Source organism: Bufo bufo, chromosome 4 (assembly GCF_905171765.1).
Source record: "Bufo bufo chromosome 4, aBufBuf1.1, whole genome shotgun sequence".
In the NCBI taxonomy this organism is placed as follows: Eukaryota; Metazoa; Chordata; class Amphibia; order Anura; family Bufonidae; genus Bufo; species Bufo bufo.
In genome coordinates, this window is record NC_053392.1 from 270271468 (window position 1) to 270298476 (window position 27009).

The following is a 27009-nucleotide window of genomic DNA, read 5'->3' on the forward strand; positions in this document are numbered from 1 at the left end:
TGGCCTGGCCCTTCACAGCTCTGATAGGAGCATCCTAGCCCTTCACAGCTCTGACAGGCACGGCCTAGCCCTCCACAGCAATGAGAGGAGCGGCCTAGCCATTTACAGCACTCAGAGGAGCGTCCTAGCCCTTCACAGTACTGAGAGGAGCGGCCTAGCCCTTCACAGCGCTGAGGGGAGTGACCTAGCCCTTCACAGAACGGACAGGAGTGACTTAGCCCTTTACAGACCTGACAGGAGCGGCCTAGCCCTTCACAGCACTGAGGGGAAGGGCCTAGCCCTTTACAGCACTGACAGGAGCAACCTAGCCCTTCACAGCATTGAGGGGAGTGGCCTAGCCCTTCACAGCACTAACAGGAGTGGCCTAGCCATTCACAGCACTGAGGGGAGTAGCATAGCCCTTCACAGCACTGAGGATAGTGGCCTAGCCCTTCACAGCACTGACAGGAGCGGCCCAACCCTTTACAGCACTGAGAGGAGTGGACTTGCCCTTCACAGCATTGAGGATAGTGGACTAGCCCTTCACAGCACTGAGGGGAGCGGCCCAACCCTTTACAGCACTGAGAGGAGTGGACTTGCCCTTCACAGCATTGAGGATAGTGGACTAGCCTTTCAGAGCACTGAGAGGAGCAGCCTAGCCCTTCACAGCAATGAGGGGAACAGCCTAGCCCTTCACAGCACTGAGAGGAGCGGCCTAGCCCTTCACAGAACTGACAGGAGTGGCTTAGCCCTTTACAGACCTGACAGGAGCGGCCTAGCCCTTCACAGGAAGCAGAGACAGTTGTCTGTGTATTATGATAAAGCAGAGAGTCGGCATCGGCTCCCTGCTTTATCATTCCTCCCTCCTGCCATCTATCCACACCTCTTGTCTGTGCAGGAAGGCAGCCAGCCTCAGCTCCGCCTCCTCCACAGACCAAAGCAGCCAATGTCCTGCTGCTGCTAGGAACAAGGTAAGCATGTGGTGTTTATTTTTTTACTTTCTGGGGGACTGGGGGCACATAACAGGGCATATTACAGGGTACACAACTGGGCATATTACTGGGGGCACAGCTGGGCATATTACTGGGGGCACATAACAGGGCATATTACTGGGGGCACAGCTGGGCATATTACTGGGGGCACATAGGGCATATTACTGGGGGCACATAACAGGGCATATTACTGGGCACACAACTGGGCATATTACTGGGGGCACATAACAGTGTATATTACGGGGGGCACAGCTGGGCATATTACTGGGGGCACATAGGGCATATTACTGGGGGCACATAACAGGGCATATCACTGGGGGCACATAACAGTGTATATTACTGGGGGCACATAACAGTGTATATTACTGGGGGCACATAACAGTGTATATTACTGGGGGCACAGCTGGGCATATTACTGGAGGCACATAACAGGGCATATTACTGGGGGTACATAACTGGACATATTACTGGGGGCACAGCTGGGCATGTTACTGGGGACATAGCTGGGCATATTACTGGGGGCACATAACAGGGCATATTACTGGGGGCACAGATGGACATATTACCGTGGGCACAGCTAGGCATATTACTGGAGGCACATAACAGGGCATATTACTGGGGGTACATAACTGGACATATTACTGGGGGCACAGCTGGGCATATTACTGGGGGCACATAACAGAGCATATTACTGGGGGCACAGATGGACATATTACCGTGGGCACAGCTAGGCATATTACTGGAGGCACATAACAGTGCATATTACTGGGGGTACATAACTGGACATATTACTGGGGGCACAGCTGGGCATATTACTGGGGACACAGCTGGGCATATTACTGGGGACACAGTTGGGCATATTACTGGGAGGCGTGGGAGCACATAACAGGGCATATTACTGAGGGCACAGCTGGGCATATTAATGGAGGCACATAACCGGGCATATTACTGTGGGAATAGCTGGGCATAATTCTGTGAGGGGGCACATAACTGGGCATATTACTGGGGGCACAGCTGGGCATAATTCTGTGAGGGGGCACAATGTGGGCACAAATACTGTTCGGTGGCATGAAGGGGGAATAATTTCTATGTGGGGGCATTAGGAGCACTGGTTGGGATTAGGTGCATAGTTATGTTTATGGCGGAGTTAGAGGCATGGCCTTATGCTAAAAAAAATTGCCGCAGCGTGCTTTGCGTGCCACACAATGTGTCCCTCTTTGTTCATTTAAAAAGTTGGGAGGTATGATGTAGACATCACCTAGAGCTGTAATCAGACTGTGTGGAAAGACTTGAAGGAATCTTTCCTTTCCTGAGTCACATTTGATGGCATCAGATCTGCATGTTGCTATGGTAACTACAAAACACAAGCAGACAAAAGCTACTTATTTCTTTGCAGTCTCTATAGCATTTAGGCAGTGGTCTCTGGGCTTTATTACCGGTAGTAACATTTATTTACAAGGTGTACAGCATAGACATCAGCGTCGAGGAGATTTCTAGAATAATGGCTACATTTAGGCTACTTTCACACTAGCGTTGTTAGAATCCGGCAGGCAGTTCCATTGCTGGAACTGCCTGCAGGATCCGTATGCAAACGGATATCTTTTAATTCATCGGAAATACCGGATCCGTCTTTCCGGTATCATTGGGAATAACGGATCCGGTATTTAATTTTTTCAAAACTAGAAATAACTGCGCATGCTTGGACCGGCAAACCGGTTCCGGCGATGTGGCAATTTCTGGAACACTTGGTACCGAATCCAGCATTAATACATTTCAATGGAAATTAATGCCGGATCCGGCAAGTGCGGTAGTGTTCCAGCAAGCTGTGGTATTTTGTCCGGTCAAATACCATACAAGGGACGGAATAGAAGACATCCTGATGTATACTGAAAGGATTGCTTTCCATTCAGAATGCATTGGGACAAAACGGAAGCGGTTTTTTCCGGTATTGAGGCCCTTTACCGCATTTCAATACCGAAAAATAATAACGCTAGTGTGAAAGTACCTTACACTAGAAAGGTCTCTAGGATATAATGCTGTACTGCTAGCAACACTAATGCTCTATTCACACACACATTCAATAACCAGCAGCCTCCAGTGTCTTTTCTACCCATTCTGGATACATTCTGCAGCCAAGGACAGTCCCTCACCAAACCCACCACCACTTCACTATAGCTATGCGGTATAAGCTATTATTGTGGGATTGAGATATACTGATATGTCAGAATTAATATACTCTTATCTCTCTGCTGTATTCCGGGTATCCTGCAGGGGAGTGATATGACGGTAGTGTGAATGAATGTATATTGGTGCCTGTATTTAGTAAAAGAGTATAAGATTTCTCCCATTTTTGGGAAATCACCAGTAACAGCTATACAAACAGGCCCAGCCTAAGGCTTCTTTCACACTTGAGGCGGAGCTCTCTGGATCCGGCACGGCCGGACGTTACAGGATCACCCACTGGCCCTATTGACTATAATGAGGTCCGGCGGAGAGCCAGCTGGTATCCCACAAATATGGAGTATCTGGATATATGTTGTATCTAAAAATGTCTAACCTGCATTAAAAAGCAATAGATATGTGTTAAAGGGGTTGTGCAGCCAGCTTATATTGGTGGGTCATAAATAACTGATCGGCGGGGGTCCAACACCCAGCACTGCAAGCACTGCTTCCTCTTACACTACGGGCTGACGAAGGGCAGTGTAATGAACAGGAAGCAGCGCTGAATGGCGGGGGTGCCATGTGATCAGATATTGATGATCATCAATAGAAACAGGCTGCACAAACCCCTTTAAATATAGCGCACCTTTATTTGTATGTATCCTTATTTTGAGCGCATACAGTTCATTAGAGGCATATGGTACGAACTGTATGGAAGGGGACAGAATATCCTATGCGTTCTAGGGTGGAAGACACACGCTATCTACCTATGTGCGCAGACACTTCACCATCCCGCCAGCATCGTATCTCTATTTGTAACTATTGTGTTTCATACTTTGGTCACCTCAAGAACCAGATATCTATACGGGAAAACACGTTGGTACTAATAAAGCTATGGAAGATCTACAGAGGGCCGCATAGGTGATAAGGAGGGCTTAGCCACTTCAGAGTTTGGCGTAATTATTATCAGTACCTGTGTGACCGACATTTATCTATTGTGGCAAAGTGGTTTTTGTCCTTGAAGTATTGGTTATCAATTGATATACAATATAGGGGCTGTGTTTTTTGGCTTTATTTATTTAATTATATTAAAAGTTAAGTCTACTTTCACACTGGCGTTTTGGCTTTCCGTTTGTGAGATCCGTTCAGGGCTCTCACAAGCGGCCCAAAACGGATCAGTTTTGCCCTAATGCATTCTGAATAGATAAGGATCCGCACAGAATGCATCAGTTTGGCTCCGTTCTGTCTCCATTCCGCTTTGGATGCGGACACCTAAACGCTGCTTGCAGTGTTTTGGTGTCCGTCTGACAAAACTGAGACAAACTGATCCGTTCTGACACACAATGTAAGTCAATGGGGATGGATCCGTTTTCTATGACACAATCTGGCACAATAGAAAACAGATCCGTCTCCCATTGACTTTCAATGGTGTTCAAGATGGATCCGTCTTAGCTATGTTAAAGATAATACAAACGGATCCGTTCTGAACGGATGCAGATGGTTGTATTATCGGAACGGATCCGTCTGTGACCGATCTGCACCAAACGCGAGTGTGAAAGTAGCCTAAGTCTTAAAGGGAACCTGTCAGCGGCAAATGCCATCCCAAACCACCAGCAGTCCCTTCAAGTAGCCGGCAGTGAGTTTCTATTGATGATTTTTCTTACTGCATTCTGATGAGGCAGAAGTATGAAAAACGTTCTTTTATCCTCCGTCCGCGCTATCTTCCAGTCAGGCTAACCACGCCCCCTTCCCTGCCCCTTCTCTGTGACTGACAGCGCTTATGCCCGACAGCCGGCTGTCAGTCACAGAGAAGGGAAGGGGGCGTGGTTACCTTGACTTGAAGCCTGACTGGAAAATAGCGCGGACGGAGGATAAAAGAACGTTTTTCATACTTCTGCCTCATCAGAATGCAGTAAGAAAATCATCATTAGAAACTCACTGCCGGCTACTTGAAGGGACTGCTGGCGGTTTGGGATGGCTTCTGCCGCTGACAGGTTCCCTTTAAAGGGTTTTTCTTCGTCCGGACAAATACAGCTGCACGTGGTTTAACATTTTGCTGCAGAAAAGCCAGCAGATTTCACCCTTACCATTGCAAAAGGTGAAATCTGCAAGAGAAATCCACTGATAAACTGACAATTTTATATGCAGCGTGTGGACGACAGAAATTCTCATCCACTTTGTCGGTACTGTGCAATGCTGCAAGTTCACATCTAATCAGTGATGTGTGACCAGGGCTCATGGAACCTTCTGTGCAGCTGCCCCTTTAATAGTGGCCTCCACAGTCCCCTCCTTCCTTAACAGTGACCTCCACAGTACCCGCCCCTTTAACACTGACCTCACAGCGGCCTGCCCCCTTAACAGTAACATCCACAGCACCCTCCCCTTTAACAGTGACCTCCACAGCGGCCGCTCTATTTATTAGTGACCTCCACAGTACCCAGTGATTTACACAATAACCCGTCCCCTTAACAGTGACCGCCACAGAGCGCCGTTCCCTTATAATGTGACCTCCACAACAACCCGCCCCCTTAACAGTGAACTGTACAGCACCCCACTCCTTAACACTGACCTCCACAGCGCCCTCCCCTTTAACAGTGACCTCCACAGCATCCTGTCCCCTTAACAGTGACCTCCACAGCGACCCACCCTGTTAACAGTGACCTTCACAGCGGCCGCCCCTTTATTAGAGATCACCACAGTACCCCGTCTCCTTAACAGTGATTTCCACAACACCCCGCCCCCTTAACAGTGGCCTCTACAGCAATCTGCACCTTAACACTGACCTCCATAGCGGACCGTCCCCTTTATTGTGACCTCCACAGCAGCCTGCCCCAGTTTGAGGCCGGACAGTCCGGTTTTCAGACTCCCTGTCCTCCGTCTGGCACAGGGCCTGGACGGACACAGGGATGTCCTTTTGAACAGCTCACTCTCAGACAGCAGCACTGTGCTGTCTGAGAGTGAGCTGCAGGGAGAAAGTCGCCCTCCCTCCCACCCCTGCAGCTGACAGAAGTTGATTTTTACCTTCAGTTTTTCAATCCCTGTATCCCCGTCGGCTGCGGAGTGGGAGGGTGTGTGGCCTAACCGGGGTAGGGGGCGTTGCATAGCTGGACTTGGGGGTGGGGTTTTTAAGTCCGTCTTTTAAGGGTGGCCTGAATGGCCACCCTACCTGCCCCTCCGCAGCACTGCGCTCCCTTAACAGTGTCATCCACAGACAGCACCCTGCCCCTTTAAAGGAAATCTGTCACCAGGATAATCGTTATTGAAGTAAAGCCATGGCCTAATAGCACTTAGTACCTTATTTCCAGATGTGCCTTTGTTTCAACAATAGATGTTTTCTATCTTCTTAAAATCCAGTTTATTTAGTATGCAGAAAGAAGCCCAGGCACGCCTCCTGCTAGTGCCCATGCCAGCCCTCATGCTGGGAGCAGGGAAAAGGGGGGCAGAGTTATAGCTTAAAGGGGTATTCCCATCTCAGACAATGGGGGCATATCGCTAGGATATGCCCCTATTGTCTGATAGGTGCGGGTCCCACCTCTGGGACCCGCACCTACAATGAGAACGGAGCGGGGAGAGCTGTGGCTGTAGGATTCCGGATTTCCCGGGGTCCGTCCACCATCAAGCGCTGCTCCCCGCTGCTCCTATAGAAGTGAATGGGAGCGCACTGTGCACGTGGCCCCTGCTCCCATTTATTTCTATGGGGCAGACGGAAATAGCCGAGCCCATTTTCGGCGGCCCCATAGAAATGAATGGAGGGCGGCTGTGCATGCGCAGTGCGCCCTCCGTTCATTTCCCCGCTCCATTCTCATTGTAGGTGCGGGTCCCTCCTCTATCAGACAATGGGGGAATATACTAGCGATATGCCCCCATTATCTGAGATGGCAAAACCCCTTTAAATGTGATGTAGGAGGGGTGGGTGGACATATTGTGGCAGGAGGCGTGCCTGGGCTCCTTCCTGTAAGAATGACGCCCCTCTGGTCACCTTACTGACTGGAACAAAGGCACATCTAGAAATAAGGTACTAAGTGCTATTAGGCCATGGCTTTACTTCAATAGCGATTATCCTGGTGACAGATTTCCTTTAAATCTGACCTACAGCAGTGAAGAAAAATAGCTGGGATGTTATGGAAACCTGGTATAAAACTGTGTGCATGTGGAGCCTAAGGGCCTGCGAGCTTCTATTGGCTGATAAGGGTCATGTGACCAAGCTTCTATTGGCTAATGCATTTTTTGGGAATATCTCAGGAACGGTACGTGCTAGAGTGCTGAGACCCGGTCTAAAAAAGCTGATGTACCTGTGTGGCAAATTTGGTGATTGTAAATGCAACGGTGCGGATTTCTTTAGCGGAAAAGATGAAGACTGTTCTACTCTTCTCAAAAATAGTGAAAACCATGATCGCCTGGCAATAAGTGCGAACAGAGCTATATGACTAATTCGAGTTTTATAACTAATCAACAAAGTAAAAGATGATATATTACATAGTGTTTGTATGTGTTCTCTAACCATGCATTATACAGACTTTGTATTCCCTGTATTAATTTATGCAGTATGAATATTACATTGCAGCACATAGAAGCTGTTATCTCAATGACCCACTTTTTTACTACCCAAAGAAATGAGTCAACCATGTGCTAATTATCTTTTCCTACTATCTCTCCCTCCCTTTTCCTCAAAAATTTATTCCAAAAGAAACCAGTATGGACTTGCAGCGATTTCGCTGGCTTGGCCAAAGCTGGAGTTGTACATTGTATGGCCTCATGCACACGACCGTTGTTCTGGTCCGCATCCGAGCCACAGTTTTGACGGCTCGGATACAGACCCATTCACTTCAATGGGGCCGCAAAAGATGCGGACAGCACTCCGTGTGCTATCCGCATCCGTTGCTCCGTTTCGAGGCCCCGCAAAAAAAATATAACATGTCCTATTCTTGTCTGTTTGGCAGACAAGAATAGGCATTTCTTCAATGGACCTCCCGTTCCGTTCCGCAAATTGCGGAAGGCACACGGGCGGCTTCCGTTTTTTGCGGATCCGCGGTTTGCATGAGGCCTAATAGCAGATGTGCTTGGGAAGCGTGGTGGCTCAGTGGTTGCACTGGTGGCTTGCAGCGCTGGAGTCCTAGGTTCATATCTGACCAGGGATGACATCTGCATGGAGTTTGTATGTTGACCCTCGTGTGTGAGGGTTGAACGCCTATATGGTGGCCATTGACTTCCCAGGAAGTCGCCCCAGCCACAAAACTATCCCTGCACAAGTTCCTGTGAGAAAAGTGTGTTACAAATGTTTGTCAATGTCATTCTTTTTTAATTATCCTTAAAGGTTTAAACGTTAAAGGGGTATTCCCATCATAATGATCACTGTTAAATCTGTTAATGATTTGACAGTGATCATTTTTCTAAATATATTTGATAAACCAATTCCCACCGTTTAGAAGAAAACTTATCCCCACTTACCTCATTGTTGTCATTCGGTCTCCCCTGGTTACGGCCACCGCTCTTCTCCGGAATCCCGGTGGCCGCGCTTGCGCAGAAGACTCCTTCTTTTCTCCCGGCCAAGCCGCTTGCTGTCCTGAACGTGCACGCCGCCGCGCATGCGAGAGTGACTTCTTCCTGGCCAGAATAGTACAGAGCCGCGAACGCGCACGCCGGCTCTGTACTATACTGGCCAGGAATAAGTCACCATAGCGCATGTGCGGCGGCGTGCGCATTCAGTCCAGCGTGCGGCCCGGCCGGGAGAAGACTTCAATCAAGATGAAGCCCACCCCCAGCCAGAATCCAGGAAGTGAACGGTGCGCTGGCAGCAGGTAAGTATGAAAATGCAAAGTGGGATAACCCCTTTAATACATAAGGATCTCTACAGCAAGACACCCACACCTTCTATTCATGTACACCAAGTAGGTTACATTCATATCAGGGGTGCCCCCTGCCACTGGCAAATTCTGCCCACATACCAGGTCATAAAAGCACATTTGTTCATGTCTCAGCAGTATAAATGACTGCCTCGCTACCATGCTATTAAATATTATGTTCTTTTTTCCAGTCTGTAACTCGTCTCTGCTTGATTTTGTCTCATTTAAAACATATACTTGCACGGAGCCAACTTGGCAACGCGCACCAACTCCCAGTCTGCATTTCCTATGGATGCATACAGAGGGCTGATGACAGCATCATCTGACTCACATTCTCCTCACACAACAGCGCCATAAGGCCTCCTTTACACACACAGTTTCTTCAGAGTTTTGACATTTTTGCTAAAGGGCCTTTTAATCCTCAGGATAGGTCATCTGTATCAGATAGGCGGGGGTCTGACACCTGGCACATCCGCCGATCAGCTGTATGAAGGGTAGGTGCGCGCAGTGTCTATTGCGAGCAGGAAGAGAGACAGCACGCGCACATTGCGCTTATCTACCCTTCGTACAGCTGATCAGCGCAGGTGGCGGGTGTCAGACCCCTGCCGATCTGAAATTGATGACCTATCCATTCATCTAAATGGGGCTTGCAGAAATCCATGTGCTTCCCACCAAAACAGCCCCATTCGGACGACTGGAACCGATTCCATTCAAAACCTGCCACGTGTGAAGGCACTCTAATACAGACCCTAAAATACACTCACGCAGCAATCTGAATGAGGTCCTACAGACACAGTGATGCCAAAGCAAAAATGCTAAATTTATACTACTATGTTTCATTTTGTAGTATTCATCTAAGGACGTCTAGACAATACAGCATTGAAAATCACACTCAGATCTGCCTATAAACCTGTGTGATCAAAATAATAGCAGATTGTCCATAGCTTCAAGAACATTTAAATGTTTAAACTGTACCTCAAAAAGCATTAATGTTCTGTACTTACAGTATACCGCATAAGTATGTAGGCACCTTATTCAAACAGTAAAACGTTTCAAGTCACATGGTGCATAAAAAAAAAATATGGCAGCAAAAACTATGATTTGACCACATCTGTGACTACATTGTTCACACCAGGCTTGCCAACTATGTCTAGTGTAAAGGACGTAAGCATCTGTATGCCAAGTCAAAAGTACACATTTGGTTTTCCAGGACAATACTAATGACCTGTCTCGCAAAACACAGCCCTCACACTAGACCATTGCTAGTAAAATATAGCTCTCAGAAAATGGTGACACAAAAGCATGATTTAAAAAAGAAAAATGCTTTAATTGTGTAAAGTAGCAAAACTTTAAAACAACTACATAAAATTGGCATCTCTGTAATCATACGGACCAGCAGAATAGAGATGACATGCCATTTTTCTTACACAATGTACGTTGCAAGACGAAAACCAAAAGGCAATGGCGGAATTGTTCCTTTTCTTTACCCTGCTTCCCAAAAAGCGAAATAAAAAGTGATCATAGTAACATAGTTTATAAGGCTGAAAAAAGACATTCGTCCATCCAGTTCGGCCTGTTATCCTGCAAGTTGATCCAGAGGAAGTAAAAAAAAACCTGTGAGGTAGAAGCCAATTTTCCCCACTATCAAAGTATGAGCTCTTCCTTCTGAACCTTGCACTGTACTAAAACGACAGTTTGAGTCCATATTAATGGCATTTCAGAACCCTTTAGAACCCTCCTAACAACTTAAAGGGTGATAGATGCCATATCTGTGAAAAAAAATGCAATTTTAATTTTCATGTTGTGCATTAATTTCTACAAAATACATGCTGTGTCAAAATGCTCACTCATGGGCAGAGTTTTCAAAATGGGGTCACTTCTCGGGGGGTTCCATTTATTATTTCACCCAAGTATCTACAGTTGTCAGCACAAGCAATACTGGGCCTCAAAATGTGCATAGTACTTATGACCACAGTTTATGACCACTGCAAGCATTCAATGGGTAAGGTCAAAGATGGCAGATATGTATCATTGAGGCTGCTACTCTCAGTGATATATGTCCCGGAGGTAGGTTGTGACCAGTGATGCTAGATCACTGAGTTTGTGGTAGCTGGAGTTTGGGTTTTAGGAGTGACTGAAGAGCTTGGGTGGGAAGGTCACTCCCATACTTCATCCCGGGTGTTCCTACCTCAACCAGGTGGAAAACTAATTAAAAGGCATGCTGCCAGAGAGCAGTGTGCGTGTGTGCTTGTCTGAGAGGAAGACCCATGGACAAGACCACTATGCAAAGTGGAATCTTTAGGTGAAAACCTACAAGGTGGTGAGAAGCTTATATTTTGGTTATCTTCATGAACTGTTATTTTGTTTGCTGAAGCAAGCCTGTATCGTTTTGCTGTGTATGCCCAAGAAACCCTGGGAAAAGAGACTCTCTGAAGGGTCCCGTCTCACACCACATAGGGTGTATTGTCATACTTGAGAAAAATTACGTAACTTTGGGGCGCTTTTTCTCCTATTATTATTTGTTAAGATGAGACAAATGAGGCTAAAACAACATATTATTGAAATACAATGTCATTTTTATTATTATCTCTTATTTCATGTGCCAATCTTAAAAATTTCTATGAAACACCGGTGGGGTCAAGCCAAATACTGTACCCCTAGGTGAATTCCTTGAAGGGATTTCATTTCTAAAATGTGGTTTTATACTGTACTGGTACCTTAGGGACCCTGGAAATGTGACATGACACCCAAGAACCATTCCAGCAAAATCTGCTCACCAAAAGCCAAATGGTGCTTCTTCCCTTCTAAGCCTTGCAGTGTGCCCTTACAGCATTTTACGACCACATATGGGTTGTTGCCATATTCAGGAGAAAATGTTTAACAAATTGTGGTGTGCTCTTTCTCCTGTTACCCCTTGAGAAAATGAGAAATTTTGGGCTAAAGCAACATTTTATTTGAAGAAATGACATTTTTCATTTTTACAACCAAAAGTCTATAAATTCTATGAAACGTCTGTTGGGTCAAAACTGTCGCTACACCCATAGGGGGATAGATCATCAATATCTAACAACCCCTTTGAATCAAAGGTAATAAAAGGGAAAATAAATGTATATGACTATTTCCACTACTTCCGTCATGTGTGACTTTGGTACTTGTACTATCATTTACTCACCTTCATAAGGTGCTGGTTAATCCATTTGGTGAATGTCTTCTTTTGTACTTTGTCTCTTTCATCTGAAAATACAAAGGAAAAATAATTTTTACACATTTGATGACAAGTCAGATATACATTCATCCTTTATAGAGCACATAAAGAAACAAATTGTATGTCCTGTGTTTGTATGTTAGTGGAGGACAGAATGCAGTAGTGATGCAGAAGATAAATCATAAATTGTTCTTGGTAGCTCTTCCTACTTCCCTATCCCATAATAATCAGGAGTGGGTCATAAAAGGAGAGAAAGTATACATGACAGATACGACTTCCTCTCCTTTTTAGAATTCACTCCTAGTTTTGGCTTCCAAAACTACATATACAAACCTGACAGTGTGGCCGTTCCCTAAGGCTGCAGCTATACCTACACTTTTGCAGCACTTTTAATTGAGTTTACAGGTTGAGAGACACGTGCAGTACACAAGACTGCATACTAGTCAATTTACTGCTCTAGGCCTCTTTCACATGGTCAGTATTTTGCATCAGTATTTGTAAGCCAAAACCAGGAGGGGAACCTACAGAGAAAAGGTATAATAGAAAAATGTGTGCCTCTTCTGTGTTTTGGAACCACTCCTGGTTTTGACTTACAAATCATGACCAAATACTGACCATGTGAAACAGGCCGTAGGCTACTTGCACATTGTGGACTAAGGCTAAGTTCACACGAACGTGTGTGATCCGTGGCCATATTGCGGCCCGCAAATCGCAGGCCGCAATACACGGCCACAGTTCCGTGTGAATTCCGCATCACGGATGCGGACCCATTCACTTCAATGGGTCCGCAAATCCGGAATCGCGGAACGGCCGCACGGGACGGGACCCCTCGGAAGCACAACGGAGTGCCTCCGTGGGGTTACGTCCCGTACTTCCGTTCCGCAAAAAGATAGAACAAGTCCTATCTTTTAGCGGAACGGCCGGATCGCGGACCCATTAAGCCTCATTCACACATCAGTGTTTTGGTCAGCGATTTCCATCAGTGATTTTGGGCCAAAACCAGGATTGGAGCCTCCACAGACATAAGGTATAAGGGAAAGATCTGCACCTGTTCTGTGTTTAGACCCGAACCTGGCTTTGGCTCAAAATCACTGATGGAAATCACTGACCAAAACACTGATGTGTGAATGAGGCATTAAAGTGAATGGGTCCGCGATCTGATGCGGCAGACCTACGGCCGGCGATCGTGCATTGCGGCCCGCTATTTGTGGGCCGCAGCACAGGCACGGGTCACACACGTTCGTGTGAACTCGGCCTAAGCGTGTTTTTTCTGCTCAGATTCTCATACCAGCAACGAGTGAGATTTCACAAATCTCATATACACTTTGCTTTTTCATTCCATGTGGAAACTGACCTGCCATGCGGATTTTGAAATCTGCGTCATGTCAATTCTTTAGTTCTTTTGTGCGGATTTCACCCTTTTCAATTCAAGGGTGAGATCTGCATCAGATAGGCATTAAATCTGCAAGAAAATGCAAATAACACAAGGTTTTTCGTGCGTATTTGGTGCACAGAAAGCTGCACAGAAATTTGTGCGGAATTTCTACAAGACAGCCCATACCTGCTCAATAGTCAGCCTGAAAGACCGCTGATATGTGTTTTTACGGCAGACATTAATGGGTATTATTCTAGGCCTCTGCCTTTTTATAGCGGCCTAGAATAAGAGCTACAGGGGTCTCCCGTGCAGTAAAGAGCAGGAGCCCGGCTCTCATATAATCCGATAGTGATCTGGTATGCATTTTATTTCACTGTTTTGTTTTAGTTTTTTTTTTTCTCAAAAAGTAACGGGAAACATTTTTTGTGAACACATTTTTAAAGATCTAAAATCTGCTATCCTTCATATAAAAAGGCTAAATATCAATGTATGCATGACTTTAGCTGCCACCAGGGGGCACTTACTTGATTTCCCATTGGAAAAAATAAAACAAAAACAAAAAAAGTATACAGTGATAATCCCAACAGCAGCCATATCATTATACCTGCGGCTATGCACAAGGTAACAAAGCTGAAAATCAAATGTATTATACTACAAATATATAAGGTTTACCATCTAATATTTATAGGCAATCTACTGTATACTGTAATGGTGTTTTCTACCTAACCATCCCCTATTCTCTCTAGACAGGCCAGACCATGAGCTGATCACCAGGGATCCAGTTGCTTGAAATCCTGTGATCACATCACTTATTACCTGGGGAAGCATCAAAGCGCTACAGTACAGCGAGTACCGCTGAAATCAATGGATGTCAATGTAACACATGATTGAGCGCTCTGAATCCAGAGCTGCTCCCTAAACGACTATCCGCGATAGAACATATGGACGGTGGTTGTCCTGAGAAGGTAATGCCTTACAAGAACCCCCCCTCCCCCCCCAAAAAAAAATAAAAAATATATATATATAATATATGCACCCCCCCCCCCCATTGCCAATTTGCTAAAAGTATATTGGAATCTAGGAAAGTGGGTGACTAGCAACATGACAAACATAAAACCACCACAGGGATTGTCACCCAACTTTGCAAAACTCATGAATGGCATATCTGACTACTTTTTCAGTTACGGTATGTGGGAGCTATAATTTGAACAATATTGGTTGTCAGACAAAGATAAAAATGAGAAATATCAGCATACATATTATAGATTTGGAGATTGTGCTGATGCTAGGAGGAAATTGCCAATCATGATACATTTCAGGTAATAAAACAGACGTAAAGCCGTCAGTAAGAGGTACACACAGTACACAGCAAAGAGAAGTAGTACAAAGGCACATACTGACCCATACAACACATGAGCGTTGCCAGCACTGCATGCAGATCCTGCTCCCTACTATGCAGATGCCACATCATTCTTCCTACCCTTCCTCATGGCAAATTAAAGTAGATTTAGCTTTTGCAGTGCAGGAAGGAAAACTCTGTGACGAGGACAACTCCGCCTGTCAGCAACACCCATAGCGAACCTCACACACCAGCACCAGCATGTCATTCAAGTAAAACCACGGCATAGTACCGATCTGTCTGCACTGCCAGCTAGCTGACGAATACATCATTACATAAAAAGCATCAGTTCTTAGAATGGCCACCACGCTGACCACAAAATGATTAACCCTATATTTCCCCCAAATAAGGACTGCATTTTGTACTTACCATAAAAAAAGGATTATGGACTAAATGCTGGGACCTGTATAAGGGAAATGGGAAATGACTGCAAAATGCTGTGTCGGTGGAGTGCATCCCTGCCCGGGTTCAGACTGAGGAGGTGGATGGGAGCTGAAAGGGTTACAAGTCAGTGACTGAGATGCCTAGGAGCCTGGTTTGGGCTGCTTTCACTTTCTTTCATTCTCATTTGCAGACCCTCAAGTCATGTTTTGACGCTCGCTATTTTATACCAAGCGCTGTTACATTTTCAACTCAAAGTTAAACATTTATTTCGAGAGTAGATAGGAAATCCTAAATGTTTGCCAACCTTGAGTTGCTGGCATTGAAACTAGCTTATAATAGAAGAATATTGCCAGGTTAGTAATAATTCCTTTCTGACCATAGACTAAATGAGCTGGGATCGTTTATTGATGATAGTAACGTAACTGATGTATCCGACAACCAGATGCATCGCCAGCACTGAGTGCAACCTGTTCTCCTCTCATTTTCATTATTTGTGGTCATCAGAAGCATTCGTTATGCCCCATCTACAGACCAATGGAAACTGGACCAAAGCAAAATCTCACGCGACTGACTCAAGCAACTACAGCAGTGATGGTAATTCTTGGCTATACAATCAACTGGCGCTCTTGGTCATATCTTCTAGTGCTAGTTTATACATCCTGCCTCCACCTTGTGTGTTCTAGTATCTGTATTGGGGCTCATGCACACGACTGTATGCCCTCCGAGACATACAGTCCGTGAGCTGGCCATATGTCCCAGAGCGGCATACATTGTGTACACGGGAGTACACAGCATCATAGGTTACTATGATGCTGTGCGCATCGGGCCGCCCGCCAAACTATTGTCCTGCACTCATATGATATTATGTGTGCAGGACAATAGCCCCGTCTCGGAGGGCATACGGTCATGTGCATGAGCCCTCAGGGTGCATTCACTCGACTGTGTATTTTGCAGTCTGCAAAAAATACGGATGACGTCTGTGTTGCATCTGCTGTTTTGTGGACATATTGTAACAATGCCTATTCTTGCCCGCAAAACGGTCAAAAACAGGGCATGTTCTTTCTTTTTTTGTGAGACTGCGGAACAGACATACGGATGTGGACAGCATGTGGTGAGTTGTCTGTTTTTTTTTTTTTGTTTTTTTTTTGCAGATCCATAGAAATAAATGAGTCTGTGTGCAATCTGTAAAAAGTGCGGATGCTGACCGAAAGTACAGTTGTGTAAATGGGACCTTAGACTTGGGTCAAGAATTCCTGACAGTATGAAGAGAACTCCTAAATGAACAAACAAAGCCTGTGAGAGATTTTTGGGGGCACCAACAAAGCCTGTGCATCATATGCACTATTTTCTTGTGCACTAAAACACTGTTTATATGGATGCTGTAAATTCTATCTGAACACTGTCTGGCACCTGGCCAATCAGCTGTTTCGGACTGCCATGTTGTGGGAAAGTAGACAGCTCCGTACACTGTGTAGTGGCCATGCGGGGTACTGCAGCTCAGGGGCAGATTCAATATGCCGACTCCAGTATATGCTAGCCTTCTGCACTATTGGTTTCTGGCATCATAGCAACCCAAAACACCTGAACGGTGGAAGGTGCCCGGTGTTCACAACTTTCTGATACTGATGACCTATCTTGAGGATAGGTCATAAACAGCTGTAACTCAGAGAACACCTTTAATAATCAATGTTTCTGGTAGGCCTCATGCAGACGACCGTTGTGTGCATCCGCGTCCGTTCTGTAATTTTTCACAGTTTAGCGGAGGTCCCATTCATTTCTATGGAGCTGTAAAAAAAAATGATAGTCTCCGCATCCGTGATTCCAGTCAGTCAAAAAAATATAACCTGTCCTATTGTTGTCAGTGGAAAACGGAGGACGGACCCATTCAAGTCAATGGGTCTGTCAAAAAAAACTGATGCACAACTGGTATGTCGTCCGTGTCCGTTTTTTTCTACAAGACCTTGGTGCAATAAAATTACACTTTTCATTAACCTTCCTTTTTTTTCCCCTGTCAGACAAAAAAAAAGGAAGACACAAGGAAACACAACTGAAGCAAAATCGGACACGGACCACTGAAGCCAAATCACTGACAGTGAAAAAACACTGTCGTGTGCATGAGGCCTTATCTAAAGATTTTTGCTTTCTATTTCACATTTTCTTCGTAGTTCCCTGTATTTCTAGAAAGAGAAGTATGATGTCTATGCTTGAGTTAAAACAAAAAAATCACTTTGCTGGTTAAAAACGAGCTCCACTGGTTTAACTGAAAACCCTTCCTGACTAACAACAAAAGACTGTCTGCGAAATGAATCATCACAGACCAATGGAGATTGATGAGACTGAAACAGCATTAGGCCTCCTGCACACGACCGTTTTTTTTCCCCGTTTACTGGCCGTTTTTTGCGTTCTGTATACGGTCCGTATACGGAACCATTCATTTCAATGGTTCCGCGAAAAAAACGGAATGTACTCCGTATGCATTCCGTTTCCGTTTTTCCGTTCCGTTTAAAGATAGAACATGTCCTAATATTGCCCGCAAATCACGTTCCGTGGCTCCATTCAAGTCAATGGGTCCGCAAAAAAGCGGAACACATACGGAAATGCATCGTTTCCGTTTTTTGCGGAACCATCTATTGAAAATGTTATGCCCAGCCCAATTTTATCTATGTAATTACTGTATATGCCATACGGAAAAACGGAACGGAAAAACGGAACAGAAACAGAAACACAACGGAAACAAAAAACGGAACAACGGATCCGTGAAAAACGAACCGCAAAACACTGAAAAAGCCATACGGTCGTGTGCAATAGGCCTAAGCCTGTGTCTCACAATGCTTAAAGGGATATTCAGGTTATATAAAGTTATCCCCTATCCGCAGGATCAGGAGCCGCTTACTCCATGGAACCACCCAACATGAACGGAGTGGCCGGATTTATGGGAGTTCTGGAGAGGGCTGAGTACAGTGCTCTGCTATCTCCGGAACCCCCACAGAAAGTGTGCATGGCTCCACTGGGTACAGGGTCCCAGCAGTAGGACCCCCACCAATCTGATCATTATCCCCTATCCTGTAGATAAGGGATAACTTTATATACCCAGAATACCCATGGCTATGGCGCACAGTTATATCACTATTCCCTACATCAGTAAAATGTTTTGTCTATTACCTCTACTGCTATACATCAAGGTCATCAGGAATCACTGAACTGTGTCCTAAAAAAATTTCTGTATCAGAATTTGTTTTATTATTATAAATATTCATTCTACGTTTTTTATTAGCAGCTGATTAGCAAACAGAACGGGACGAGTCACCTAATGCCACCAGCATTAGGGGCAGAGGCGTTAAAAGGCATTTAAAATTCAGGCGCTTGGTCACTGTTGCATCTGGACACAAACAGGGTATTGTGTGGCATATTGAAAGTCTCTGTGTGGTGTAAGCAAACACACTTGGTGCCAGAAACAAACACAAAAGCCCGAGTTTGGGAGGAATGTGAGCGCTGCAGAGTGGATTAGTGTTTGCACAGCGTCAATATCCATTTACTAGAACTATTTTCTTTCCAGTTTTCTGTTTCTACTGATAGGAGCAGGGAAGAACGGATGCAGAAAGCGTAAGGTTTAGGTGATGTGTCACATGGGAGGGTTTACTCCCACCTCTTCCAGTGTCATTACTAGCACAGTATGGGTCGGTTTAGCACGACCTGTTCTGGCTCTGACGCCTGCCATGCTTCCCACAATGAGCTATTGATGGCGTCACCTAGCTGGCAGCGTAAAGGCCTTCAGCACACTTTTCGTCCAGCTTACAATATGGAGTGGGATGGATTTGAAAATAAATCTAAGCAAGGATATGCAAGGGATTGTTAAAAACTCCACAAATGTTCACAAATAGTATAATTCTCCGCATGACTTGTTATCACTACTGATCACCCCAATCATGAAAAACATAGGCCCAGATTTACTAATCCTGTAGACGGCATAAACTTAGGCTAGTTTTACACTTGCTCATGTATATCCAACAGGCTGCTCTCTCTGCATTCCGGCATTGCCAGAAACTACAATGGGGGGCTGGCCGCAATCCGGAAAAAATATGCCGAGAATCAAGCAGACGAAAACCGCTGTGCGGCCGGATCTCTACCGGTCCTAATTCTATTTAATGGGGCCAGACGGCAACACTCGACCTTCCGGGCAATGCTGGAATGCAGAGAGATCTGGCAGGCTGTTCCAGCAGGGAACAGCCTGCCGGATATACAAGCGCTAGTGTGAAAGTAGCCTTGGGCCTCTCGCAGACGACGGATGTCTTTTGCTGTGTTTTGCGGTCCGTTTTTCATGGATCCGTTGTTCAGATTTTTGTTTCTGTTGTGTTTCCGTTCTGTTTTTCCGCAAAAAAAACTCTGTAGGGTTTCCATATGCAATCCGTTTTTGCGGATCACAAACGGAAACATAACATCTGTAATCATTACTGTAATGTTTGTAAATAGTAAACACATGGGCAAAGTGGGCATGGATCCGCAAAAAACGGATGACATACGGATGTGTTCCGTATGCATTCCGTATTTTTTGCAGACCCATTGACTTGAATGGAGCCATGGAACGTTAATTGCGGACAATAATAGGATAAGTTCTATCTTTTTAGTGGAATGGATTTACGGAAACGGAATGCATACGGAGTACATTCTGTTTTTTTTTGTGGAACCATTGAAATGAATGGTCCAGCATACAAACCGCAAACGGAACCCGCAAAAACGGAACGGAAACAAAAAACGTTTGCGTGCAAGAAGTTCACAGTGAGTTTTTTGCCTATGATTTTGGAGCTTTTCTGCCTCAAAATCAGCTCCAAATCTGCTCCAGAAAAGCCTCAAAATAGCCTGCCATTCATTTCATTGAGAAGCAGCACTTGCTGCTTTTTTACATATGTAAAAAAGAAGTGTGTAAAAATTAGAAGCATGTCCTATCTCGGGGCAGAAAAAACTGTGGCTCGGATGCGGAATAAAACAACGGTCTTGTGCATGTAGCCTTAGGTTATTTAGACCTGCACCAGTGGCTCATACTGGATAATCTGGTGCAAGGATAGACACTCTTCTTTGAGGCAGATTTTTACAACAGCTTGCCCTGAAATTTTGGTAGAAAATGGCGCACACTGAGCCTCTCCCCATGTTTCACTAAGCCATGCCCCTTGTTGAGTATGTTGGAACAAAGTGTACAAACCCTAAATGCACCTAATTGATCCACTTTTTTTTTTACAGATTTTTGGTACAAACACATTAGTAAATCTTGCCTAATTGGCGTGATGTATGTCGGTCACGTTTCCGGTGTCCCATGGATCACTCCTGTGCACTATACTATTAAAGAGAACTAAAGAGCTGACATCTGTTTGCTCCGCTTTTCTGTACCAGCGAGAGGAAACAACTGAGAGCGCTTCATTATGGTTGTCTCTTGTGGAGGCACCGGGCTGTTGAGGCTCTTTGTACTGTGCCTAGCACTGTAAGGCCTCTTTCACACTACAGTATGTCCATTTCAGTGTTTTGCGTTCCGTTTTTCACGGATCCGTTGTCCCGTTTTTGGGTTCCGTTGTGTCTCCGTTTCCGTTCAGTATGTCCGCAAAAACCTTTCAGTATGGTTTCCGTATGGTTCCCGTATACGGTCCGTTTTTCACGGATCAAAAACGGAAGCCACCTGTATTTGTGCTCAGCCAAAGTTTGGCAACAAGAAACACATGGCCACAGTGGGCTGGGCCTAGCATTTGTTAATGACGGATCCGCAAAAAACGGATGACATACGGATGACATACGGATGCCTTCCGTATGCATTCCGTTTTTTTGCGGACCCATTGACTTTAATGGAGCCACGGACCGTGATTTGCGGACAAACATAGGACATGTTCTATCTTTCCACGGCACGGAAATACTGAAATACTGAAACGGAATGCACACGGAGACACTTCAGTATTTTTTGCTGAACCATTGAAATGAATGGTTCAGTATCTGTTCCGTATACTGAACTCAAAAAACGTCCAGTATACTGAACGCAAAATACTGTAGTGTGAAAGAGGCCTAAGGCAAGGTCTGCACCGGACTGTTTGATGCACTTTTTCATGTTGGATCCTGAAGAGAAGTATAAGGGTAGGTTCACACACAGTTTTTGGTGGAGGCCTTGAGGCAGATTTTACTGCAGGCTTTTCAGCCAAAGCTAAAAGTAGATCAGGCAGGAAGAAGTATAAGTCCTTCTTTTATATCTCCGGTTCCTCTCAAATCCACTTCTGCCCTTGGCTGAAAAACCCACAGGAAAGTCTGTCTCAAAATATCATCCCAGAAACTCCAAGTGAAACCACCCTAAAGGTACGTGCAGTGTATGTGTATTTTCGGTGCTATTTTTTTAGGCACTTTTCGCTGTTTTTCCACACCAAATCCCTGCCAAAATCCACATGGATTTTGTCACGGATTTTGAAGCAGATTTGCCCCAGATCAAACCCTCTGCTGCGCAAAAATATGCACTAAAAATCCACACAAACAACTGACATGCTGCATTTAAAAATATGCAGCACAGGTAAATTTCCACACCATGTGCATGAGATTTTGAAAATCTACTTAGTTGGTACTGTATTATGCACTACGTGCATAACCCTAATCGGAATAAACCCAAAAAAATATTTGTTAAAGGGGTTCTCTGGGAAGTAAGAAAATAAATACTTAATTATTACTTTATTATAAATATATTCCCAAATACCTTTCATTAGTTATAATGGCTCCTTTTGTCTGGAGCAAACATCAGGGGAAATAAAATAGCCACCGTCCTATTAGTACACACAAAATCTGTCCTAATCACACAGCAGGACAAGGTATTTCACAACACTGAGCTAAACAGCTGCCCTCTTTGCTTGTCAGCGATTATGATCCGGAATACAGATGATCTTAGCTGAATCTCTGTAGGAATGCAGTTCATGAGGAGACATGAAGTACATAGAGTATGGACAGGACAGACTGTGGTAATGTGGGCTGTGGTAATGGAGACTGCGTACAAGACTCGCTGCTCATTACCCCCACCCTCCTCTCTATACTTCACGTCTCCTCATGAACTCCATTCCCACAGAGATTCAGCTAAGATCATCTGTTTTCAGGATCATAATCCCTGTAGGAGAGGAGGCAGCTCTTTAGCTCAATGTTCTGAAGTAAGTTGTCCTCCTGTGTGATTAGGGCAGGTTTTGTGTGTACTAATAGGATGGCGGCCATCTTATTTCTTCTGTTTGCTCCCTAGACAAAACGAACCATTATAACATTATATTTACAAATCACTAGTCAGACCACACATGGAGTACTGTGTACAGTTCTGGGCTCCTGTGAACAAGGCAGACATAGCAGAGCTGGAGATGGTTCAGAGGAGGGCAACTAAAGTAATAACTGGAATGAGGGAACTACCGGTTATTCACTTTAGAAAAAAGACGACTGAGGGGAGATCTAATAACTATGTATAAATATATCAGGGGTCAGTACAGAGATCTCTCTCATCATCTATTTATCCCCAGGACTGTCACTGTGATGAGGAGACATCCTCTGCGTCTGGAGGAAAGAAGGTTTGTACACAAATATAGAAGAGGATTCTTTACGGTAAGAGCAGTGAGACTATGGAACTCTCTGCCTGAGGAGGTGGTGATGGTGAGTTCACTAAAAGAGTACAATAGGGGCCTGGATGTATTTTTGGAGTGTAATAATATTACAGGTTATAGCGACTAGAGATGGGTCATTGATCCAGGGAGTTATTCTGATTGACTGATTGGAATTTTTTTCCCTTAAGTGGGGAAAACTGGCTTCTACCTCACAGTTTGTTTGTTTTTTGCCTTCCTCTGAATCAACTTGCAGGATAACAGGCCGAACTGGATGGACAAATGTCCTTTTTTCCTTTGCCCTATAGGGAGCCGGCTTGGTGGTGGCCGGAGCGGAGTCCTCTAGGCACCACCTTGCTGGCTCCGTTCTCGATATAGGTGCGGGTCCCAGCGGTGGGACCCGCACCTATAAGACAATGGAGGCATATCCTAGCGATATGACCCCATTGTCCATGATGAGACAACCACTTTACTGAAGATTCAAGCTTAAAGAACTGTTCTACTGAAAAGATGTCTCATCATTACCTCCACTGCTGCACATGACCCTTGCCTTGCATCTCACAATTCCCCCCCATCAAGGGTACCGCAAACCAACATCAGGCAGTAGAATCCCAAGACCAATGTGTGCCCCAAAAGGAAGAAAAGTACACCTTTCCCATCACTACACGGCCTAGGGGAGCAGAGTGAGAACAAACTACAACCAACATTCTTGCTACTATCACTCCTATCCTCTCCTGATCATAGTACAGAAGTACACAGCAAAAATTCACATGCTGCGGACTTAAATTCTGGACACTGTGGATTTCTCGAAATTGCCATCCACACTGGTACTGTACAATGCTGCAGATTTAGTCTTTCTGTTCTGCATCATAGGAGCAGAAAATGGGATTGAAGCTGTAACAGATCTGACACTTTTTGATGGAATCTGGGACAGAGGCTCAACACGGAGCTGCCAGATGTAAACAAGCGCTTCGTTTCCAGCAGGAACCTGGATTTTGCTGCCATACAACCACTAGGTGTCGCTGTCATGTTACTATACAGAATTTATAGGGCGATTTCACACAGAACACGTTATTAACGGAGATTGAAAATGGGCAGTATGTAAAACGGTAACGCTAGCTGTGACTGAATGATTTACTGCTATATGAGAACCAGAAACATAATGGGGGACACTTGCTAAGCATGTTGTGCCAGAATTATAGCGTGAAATGTGCCAAAAAGAATGGCATTTTAATTTGCACCAAATATATCAACTGTTTTCTCTACAGCTTTCACCGTAAACAATGCATCACGCCCGAAATGAGTTATAAATGTGAAAGTGGGCGGGGCTATCAAATCGGTGCATATTATGCCTCATTTATCAGAATGGCTCAAATTGCTGCAAAGAATGAAGCCAGCTTATGTAGTGGTGGTTTGTGTAAAAAGTCGCATTTATGGCATAAAGATGCGACTTTTTTTTGTCAAAAAGTCGCATTTATAGAAAGAAAAACCAACCTGTTGTGGGAACAAGTGATAGTTAAAGGGGTTATCTCATCATAATGATCACTGTTAAATCTGTTAATGATTTGACAGTGATCATTTTTGTAAATTTATTTGATTAACCCATTCCCACCGTTTAGGAGAAAATTCATCCCCACTTACCTCATTGTTGTCATTCGGCCTCCCCTGGTTACGGCCACCGCTCTTCTCCGGAATCCCGATGGCCGCGCTTGCGCAGAAGACTCCTTCTTTTCTCCCGGCTGGGCCGCTCGCTGTCCTGAACACGCACGCCGGCTCTGTACTATACTGGCCAGGAATAAGTCACCATGGCGCATGCTCGGCGGCGTGCGCGTTCGGTCCAGCACGCGGCCCGGACGGGAGAAGACTTCAATCAAGATGAAGCCCGCCCCCAGCCAGAATCCAGGAAGTGAACGGCGCGCTGGCAGCAGGTAAGTATGAAAATGCAAAGTGGGATAACCCCTTCAAGTATTAAACCAGGATGATATAAATGAGCTAAACAGCCGGGTTTTGTCAGTAAACTGTCATTCAACAAAAACGTCCTGAGTCTGAGACAGAAGTCGCAATTTACCACTGGAAATATCGCAAATATTCTTCAAAAGTTGCAAGTGTGGTCTGCACATGGGTGGCTGGAATGGCGCATTTCAGTTTAAGAAAGTCTCATTTTAGTGCTATTGGTGTTAAAATGTCGCAAATCAAGAGAAAAAGGCAGATAATTGAGTTGATATTTAAAAAAGTCACATTTTACAAGCAGTGTGCGCCTTGTGATATATGAGGTGAAACAAATCACTTTTGATTTGTAACAGTAGTATTTTTTTTTGGCGCAAATTACGCCACTATTGATAAATCACTTGTGCGTTGCGTGAAAATCGCAGCATGTTCTATATTCTGCGTTTTTCACGCAACGCAGGCCCCATAGAAGTGAATGGGGCTGCGTGAAAATCGCAAGCATCCGCAAGCAAGTGCGGATGCGGTGCGATTTTCATGCACGGTTGCTAGGAGACGATCGGGATGGGGACCCGATCATTATTATTTTCCCTTATAACATGGTTATAATACATGGTTAAAAAAAATAAAAATATATTTAACTCACCTTAATCCACTTGATCGCGCAGCCCGGCATCTCTTCTGTCTTCTTTGCTGTGTGCAGGAAAAGGACCTGTGGTGACTTCACTCCGGTCATCACATGATCCATCACCATGGTAATAGATCATGTGACGGACCATGTGATGACCGGAGTGACGTCACCACAGGTCCTTTTCCTGCACACAGCTAAGATGAAGACAGAAGAGATGCCGGGCTGCGCGATCAAGTGGATTAAGGTGAGTTAAATAATTTTTATTTATTTTTTTAACCCCACCAGCGCTATTTTACCTTGCATTCTGTATTCAAAATGCTATTATTTTCCCTTATAACCACGTTATAAGGGAAAATAATACAATCTACAGAACACCGATCCCAAGCCCGGACTTCTGTGAAGAAGTTCGGGTTTGGGTACCAAACATGCACGATTTTTCTCACGCGAGTGCAAAACGCATTACAATGTTTTGCACTCGCACGGAAAAATCGTGCATGTTCCCACAACGCACCCGCACCTTTTCCCGCAACACCCGTGTGAAACCAGCCTAAGACAACTGGGAGCTGACTTGCATTTAGACTGTTGCTGGATGCGCCGAAGTTATGGAGAGGCCGGCGCCTCTTCATAACTTCGGCGGATCCTCTGCCAGCGCCAGGGTTTTATTAGGCTTAATAAATGTGCCCCTTTGTTCACAAACCACTATTGGTTTACAAAAGAAAAAGGCTTTATACAGAACCTGTTCCCCTTTGGCACTATTCATAGATTTGTCCTTTACATTCTAAGTTAAGCACCATTCACATTAAGGGCTCATGCACACGACTGTTGTTGTTTTGCAGTCCGCAAACCGCAGATCTACAAAACACGGATACCGCCGTGTGCATTCCGCATTTTGCTGCCAGAACAGCCACCCCTAATACAACAGTCCTATCCTTGTCCATAATGCGGCCAATGATAGGACATGTTCTGTTTTTTTGAGGAACAGACATGCGGACATATGGACATGGAATGCACACAGAGTCATTTCCAGTTTTTTTTGTGGCCCCATTAAAATGAATGGTTCTGCATACGGGCAAAAAAAAAAATAGGTTTGTGTGCATGAGCCCTAATGAAAAGTGTGCTTACAATGTTGTATCCACTTTCCAGGAAGAGAAATCTCTGTGCAGGCCCAAAGGGGTATACACACAGGGGGATATTTATTATATTGGTATAAAGTAGAACTGGCTTAGTTGCCTATAGCAACCAATCAGATTCCACCTTTCATTTTGTACAGCTCCTTTGGGAAATGAAAAGTGGAATCTGATTAGCTGCTATGGGCAACTAGGCCAGTTCTACTTACATCAGTTGGATAAATCCCCCCCCACCCCCCTGTATACTGGTATTTAGTTCTGTATATAAATGCCTGCATTATATACACAATGGGGGTCATTTATCAAACTGGTGCAGTTTCCCATAGCAACCAATCAGATTCCTCCTTTCATTTTCCAATGGAGATGTCCAAAATGAAAGGT

The 27009-nt window shown here is 44.9% G+C and overlaps 1 protein-coding gene across 15 annotated transcripts in view; it reads right to left on the reverse strand.

The window, feature by feature from the left end:
- Positions 1-27009, reverse strand: part of DST (dystonin) — a 572762-nt gene that overhangs the window by 342757 nt on the left and 202996 nt on the right. For 13 of the 15 annotated variants that reach the window (XM_040428594.1, XM_040428595.1, XM_040428593.1 and 10 more), the window contains one exon: positions 12147-12208. In XM_040428594.1, the coding sequence (XP_040284528.1) occupies positions 12147-12208 (62 nt within the window). Of the gene's footprint in view, positions 1-12146; positions 12209-14955; positions 15104-27009 lie in introns of those variants that run through there. The other 2 variants (XM_040428588.1, XM_040428589.1) reach the window with 2 other exon arrangements.